Source organism: Monopterus albus, unplaced genomic scaffold (genome assembly GCF_001952655.1).
Source record: "Monopterus albus unplaced genomic scaffold, M_albus_1.0 scaffold3.1, whole genome shotgun sequence".
Lineage (NCBI taxonomy): Eukaryota > Metazoa > Chordata > Actinopteri > Synbranchiformes > Synbranchidae > Monopterus > Monopterus albus.
In genome coordinates, this window is record NW_018127883.1 from 2,322,756 (window position 1) to 2,328,755 (window position 6,000).

At 39.5% G+C, this 6,000-nt stretch overlaps 1 protein-coding gene across 1 annotated transcript in view; it reads right to left on the bottom strand.

Moving 5' to 3' along the window:
• The window catches only part of ryr2b (ryanodine receptor 2b (cardiac)), a 64,547-nt gene that overhangs the window by 55,739 nt on the left and 2,808 nt on the right, over window positions 1-6,000 (bottom strand). The window contains 11 exon segments of the mRNA XM_020600865.1: window positions 16-137; window positions 281-445; window positions 525-681; window positions 1,158-1,232; window positions 1,317-1,413; window positions 2,357-2,480; window positions 2,858-2,970; window positions 3,153-3,231; window positions 3,345-3,419; window positions 3,891-3,995; window positions 4,513-4,632. Coding sequence (XP_020456521.1) covers window positions 16-137; window positions 281-445; window positions 525-681; window positions 1,158-1,232; window positions 1,317-1,413; window positions 2,357-2,480; window positions 2,858-2,970; window positions 3,153-3,231; window positions 3,345-3,419; window positions 3,891-3,995; window positions 4,513-4,632 — 1,232 coding nt within the window.

Sequence of the window (6,000 nt, forward strand, 5' to 3'; positions counted from 1 at the left end):
TATGGCATCCAGTACCTGATAAAGTGAGTGAAGAGGAGAATAGTGCTCCAGATGAGTCTGGCAGTGTGAGATTCTTCCTTGTGAGAACGTGACAACGTCAGCCCATCATCCATGTGACCCTCACTGTGTAAAATGGCCTAGAAACACATTTGCAACCACTTCCTATTGATTTGGTCATTATGCTTGAAATGCATTTTCACACTGAACATTCTCACAAGACAGCCAAAATATAAAATGAGGCATACACCTTTAGTTAACTCAGGAATGATAGCATCTTTACCTTTCGCTGCGTTCCTCCCATGCGAGAAGACTTTGCATCAGTGGCTTGGTAGGTGAGCCAGAGGCCAGAAGCTACATGCTGAATGTAACAAATGGAATCTCCATACTTGATCTCTGGGATCCCCATGCCATCAACATTAGTCTTTGTACCAGTGTCAAGCCTCTCCTGTGAATAAAAATCTGTTATTACACTCGTCACAAACAGATGTCAAAAAGACAGTACAGTGTACTGCATTTCTTCTGACCTTTGAGGATTGAAAACAGAAAGAGGTTGTGTTGATGTCAGCCTTGTGCCGATCAACCAGATGCAGGCCTTTCTCCTCTGTGAGTCCCAGGTACCTCCCAGTAATCACATGGCACAGTCTGAATGGCTGCCCCCAGCATGTATGTCTACCACTCCAGCTGAGGAATATCAAAAGCATTCTGTTTTTGTTGGATTTGTTTCCTGTTAAAATAAACCAAACCGTCTGCTACATTTAGTTTTTTCCTCTTTATTGTTGAAATGCCAGGGGAGCAAGCACGGGACACATTGCCCTAATTCCATTCTGGGAAAGCAATATCAAACATTGTGCCAGCAACTCTGCACAGCCTCTGTGGGCAAAAACAGCAGAAACAGAAATTCTGGACCAGTAGCAGTATGTGCAAAATGATACAGACTCCATCTAATATCTTAACAACAACTACTTTCAACTACTGTGTGTATGACTTCATTGGTTTCTTTTTTTGTGTTAAGAGTTTCTGCAAATGAGACTATACAAATATTTTTCAAAATGTGTCCTACACAAACTGCTTATTTTCCAATATGACAATTTAAACAGTATGAGGGTAAATATTCCTTTTACGTCCCTGTGAGCACATCAAATTCCATGTATACTTACACAACGCGCAGAATCTCCAGCCTCCAGAGAGAGCGGGCGTAGATAGAGACTGATCCAGTCTCATAATGCATTATTCTACATTGGATAAACAGGTATGATCAGGGGACACAATGACATTTCATCCACATGAAAGGTAATTGGACTTTTCAAATGATTTACCTTTGCAGCTCCTCTCCCTGTTCTATGGAGGGAATTGTCAGACATGCATCACTGTGGCTGTGGAGTAGCCGCAATGTCTCACCCCCCTTTAGGTATCCTAGAGTTAGCACAACAGACACTAGACATGTTCTCTGCTGAAAGAAACATTTTACTGCTTGCACTGTATGACACAGACCAACTGTTGCCTATAACTGGCATATAAACAAGGCTAACTACTCTAAGCACAATCATGCAGAAGGTTTGCTTCACAGTAACTGCAGCCACAGCTCTTTCAGTTAGTACTAAGTAGCACCATTAAAGTTTGCATTTGAAGATCTGCAGCCTGATTTGGTCTCTTTGCCAATATCTATTTGTAAGGCTGGACCCATATATCCAACTATTTGAATGTTCGTTCGTTGGGTAGGTAAGCGGGTTTCAAGTTTAGCATTCAGATATTCGGATAAATTGATGACAGGACACAATGAAAGTGGCTGTTGCCGGGTTTGTAACCTCTCTGCAGCCAGTGGACACACAGACAGCACACTGTTTGCTGTTGGCTGAAGATCATTTATGAAGTAAAGAGGCATTACTCTGTAAAACCACTGAATAATCAGAGTGAACTGAGTGCTTCTCTGTAGTTCCAGCAACTCCAGAGTGAGACATTTTCAAAGGTATAACTATCACTCGATCTCACCTCAATGATGGAAACTTAGCACATTCGGTGTACATAGCAATCGTTACGAAGTTCTGCCGTCTGCTACATTAATATTACATAATTTTCATTAGTATTTTGTTTTGCTTTTTAACACAAAATACTGCCAGATGGACAAAGACGTACTTTCAGCATCAGCACAATGTCAGCCCATTAAGCCCCCCCGAGAATATTTGCCGATTACCACCGACTACCCAGAGCCAAAAAACTGCCAATCGGGACATCCCTAGCTATTTGCAAACACAGAGGGACATCACATCTCTGTGACCAATCACATTTCTAGGGCATGACAATGAGTTGGGTCATATCATTGTAAATATTGATAGTTTGTTTTTCAGTAGAAACTTGCCTTGAGCAACTCCAGCTCCAGAGCAGATGGGAGCAACACTCCAGAGAGTCTGCTGGAAGGCTGCATCAACAATCAGACTGTCACTCAAGCTTTTGTTGTTAAACACAGTGCCAAAGGACAGGTGCTGGGAAGAAACCAGATGGAATAAAATATGGACTCTACAATAAATACAACTTTAGATTTTTCTTCAACAATAACTGTTATCAATAAAATTATGCTAAACAACTCAGAGGCAGGGAGATCACAGACCAACATCTACTGAATGAAGTTCAAGGGAATTAAACCAATAACATTTAAATAGTAGTTTCTGATCTGCAAAGCTCATAAGAAAGAAAAGCAGCAGGAAACACAAATTCAATTTAGCAACTTCAAACGTTTAATTAGTTCTCCTCTGTTATTTCTTGAAACAGGTTCAGATGTTTGAGATTTGTGACAGTTTGAAACATTTAAAGAAAATTCTTTATCTAAGAAAAAGGAAATTTTACTCCCTTACTGACTCACCAGATATCTCTCTGAGGATACGTTGACCAGTATGAGGTCATCTCCAACACGTACTTTCTCACCCTCTGACCTCTGTCTGGATGCTGGGTGGACAGTCCACCAACATGCCTCACCTGAGCCATAAACAGGGGAAAAAAGTCAAGTTTGTTGGATTTTCCATATTCTTTGCTCACAGTTAACATCACAGAAGTGGTATTAGAATTATATAAACACAATGGAGTATGGTAAAAACTGCATATATCTAAAAAAAACTATTACAATTTTCATCAGTTTAAAAATGCCCAACACCAAATACCTGCTTTATTGTCTTGCAGACCAACATCAAAAGCCAGCTTATCCGCTGAAGACTGAGATGAAGACAAGCAGCTGAGATACTGGGAGTAAAATAACATATCTATATCAGTGAACATATGAATGAATATCTTTTATAAAGTTAATAAAAGTAAGATCTTCAGATTTACATTTGCATTATATCAAGATGACTCACCATGCCACTGTATGAATGTAGGAACAACAAAGCCTGGCCATATAGAAGGGTGCGGTGGCTTCCTCCAGCTCCCACCTGGAATGCACAATCATGTATGTAGCATACTATGACTCATAGCATGTGAAAACACATCTACAGTAGTGTGAGAAGTGAATAAACAAAAAAAAAAGAAAGATAAATGGAAAACAGTGTCACATTCAACTATTACACAAATAATTGAGCAGAAAAGAGAAAATTAAATGAGCAAACAATTATGAATGCTTACTTCTTTTGTTCATTTGTTACTTTACATAAATGCCCTCTATTCCAGTTCTGTAATTCATTATTTGTCAGTGTCATAAGTCTGTGTTAACCTTGTTGCTCCATATGAATAAAAACAGACCAAAATAAAGTCTATATTATGAAATGCCCTGGTGAACCTGGTTGTATTTGAAATTCATTTTATATCATTATTTTACACCTGTGGAGATACGGACAGATCAAAGCCACTGACAAAATAGATAGCAATTACTTTTGGGAATGTTAGCTGGGAGAAGAGACTCTCACCTCTGCAGTCAGGTGCTTGCTGTGGGCCAGCATCTCCTGGAGGGCTCGGACAGAGAGACACTGGGCCAGGACAAAGCCACACACAGACAAGTCTGGTGGAACATTCTGACAGAAAGAAAAGGACAGAGCATGTGTCACTGAGGTAGATCCATATCTGTCTGACAGACAGTATTAGCCGCAGCAAACTGGAAAATGGGGACTGCAAACTGGGGAGGAAAAGGGAGAAGAGTCTGGTCCACACAAAAAATACAAATGCATAAATATAAAAATACCCTAAATAATAAAACAAATTAAACCTAGATAAAAAATTATTAAATATTAAGTGTTATTTGGTGATCATATTGAGGTGACCGAGTAGTAGGAAACCATAACATAATGGACTTTGAGATTATGAATAACATGCTCTCCAGACATTCATTAAAACTTTCATTTAAAACTTTAGAAAGACAGACAGAGGTTAACTTGTGTTCGAAGTCTTTAAATGTATGGTTTCTATATATCTTGGCCATAAGCATACAGAAGATGCAGTAGGTCAAATATACTGAGTGATGAAGTGTGACAATAACTGAAAAATGGATTGCTCCTGCAATGAGGAAAAGCATGTGCAGTCACTGATGTTTACCTTGCAGTTAGATGTGGGCTCAAGCCTGCAAAGTCTGCTGCCAAATCCTTCTGCAGCAAGACACAGCTTCACATGTTCCTCCTGGGAGGTGAAGGTACTCTGCAAAACCACCTCATCTCCCTGAGAAAGCCACACACACACACACACATTTGACAACAGTAAGCACAAACCTTCATGTACATTACCAGCCAAAGGTTTGGACACACTTCTCCCCTTTCAGTTCACTGAGAAAGTGTATCCAAACCTTTGACTGGTAGTGTATGTAGGAGTTGGAGCATATTGAAAAACAGAGCGCATTCATAGTGGGAGGATCAATATGTCTGTGAAGGCCCAAGGTGAAACAGATCAATTATAGACCATCATGCAAAAGAAAAAAGAAATCCACTTGATGCTCTCTCTGAAAAGTATTTGTGTTATCTTGGAAAAGACTCTGAAGTAGCATTTATGCCAAGGGACACAATATTTTAGAAAACATAATTCATTATTTCAAGGGAGTAAACTGCGCCTTTGAGCTTAGTGACCCATAATAATCATTCAATCCTAACAAAAATTGGGCTTTTAGAAATCAACCCACAAATATCTCATAAATAAAGATCAAAAAACACAGAACAAATGACATGGAAATATAAATTATATATGAAAAGTCTAGTTATACATACAAATTTTATTAATTGATATATTCCGGAAGGACTCGCAGTCATAACGGCTTGACTTAAATATCAGCAAAACATGACAGCCCTAGTGTAAATGCATATACAGTAAATCTCTGTCACTTATTTATCTTATCTTCATTCTAGGCTTTTCACATCCATTTAAGGAACTATAGAGCGAGATAAATAGGCGAGTGGTCCCCAACATCCACCCAGAGCTACCAACACCTCTCCGTACCCAGGCTGCCTGCATACCTCCATATCAAGAAGATACTACACTATCTGACCCATGATTCACCCTTCTTTCCACTCTTCATATCAGCAGTACTCTGCAATCAGTCAAACACACTGCCCGACACTGAGGCACTACAGGGCATTCTGATGGCTAAAGGACTCATTTCTTCTTCATGGTACATTTGACATAGGAAAATTCACAACACGATTTAATGCAAATGTCTGAAGTCCTGGAAATTGGAAATGCATGTTCAGATGGCTGAAGCCGGCTTTCAAAAAGTTTGTTTTGGATTTGAAACTTACACTTTGGCTGTAACAGGCAGGGTGAATCAATATGCTTATTAAACTGATCATTAGACAAGATTTGTTAGGATCTGGGTGTATGTATGACAAATATTTACAGTGTGATTTACTTTACCCTGGGTACTGGGTTCAGTGACCATCTGCACCACTGCCTGTATAAGTATGTGCATCTCGTACACACACCAGACACTCTCCCAGTGACACACCCTTATCAGAGGGCAAAGATAACAAGCTGTGAGAGGACAACTTACAACCAGGGAACAATGATAGCATCTTGCACTGAAGATGGAAAAAAAAAAAA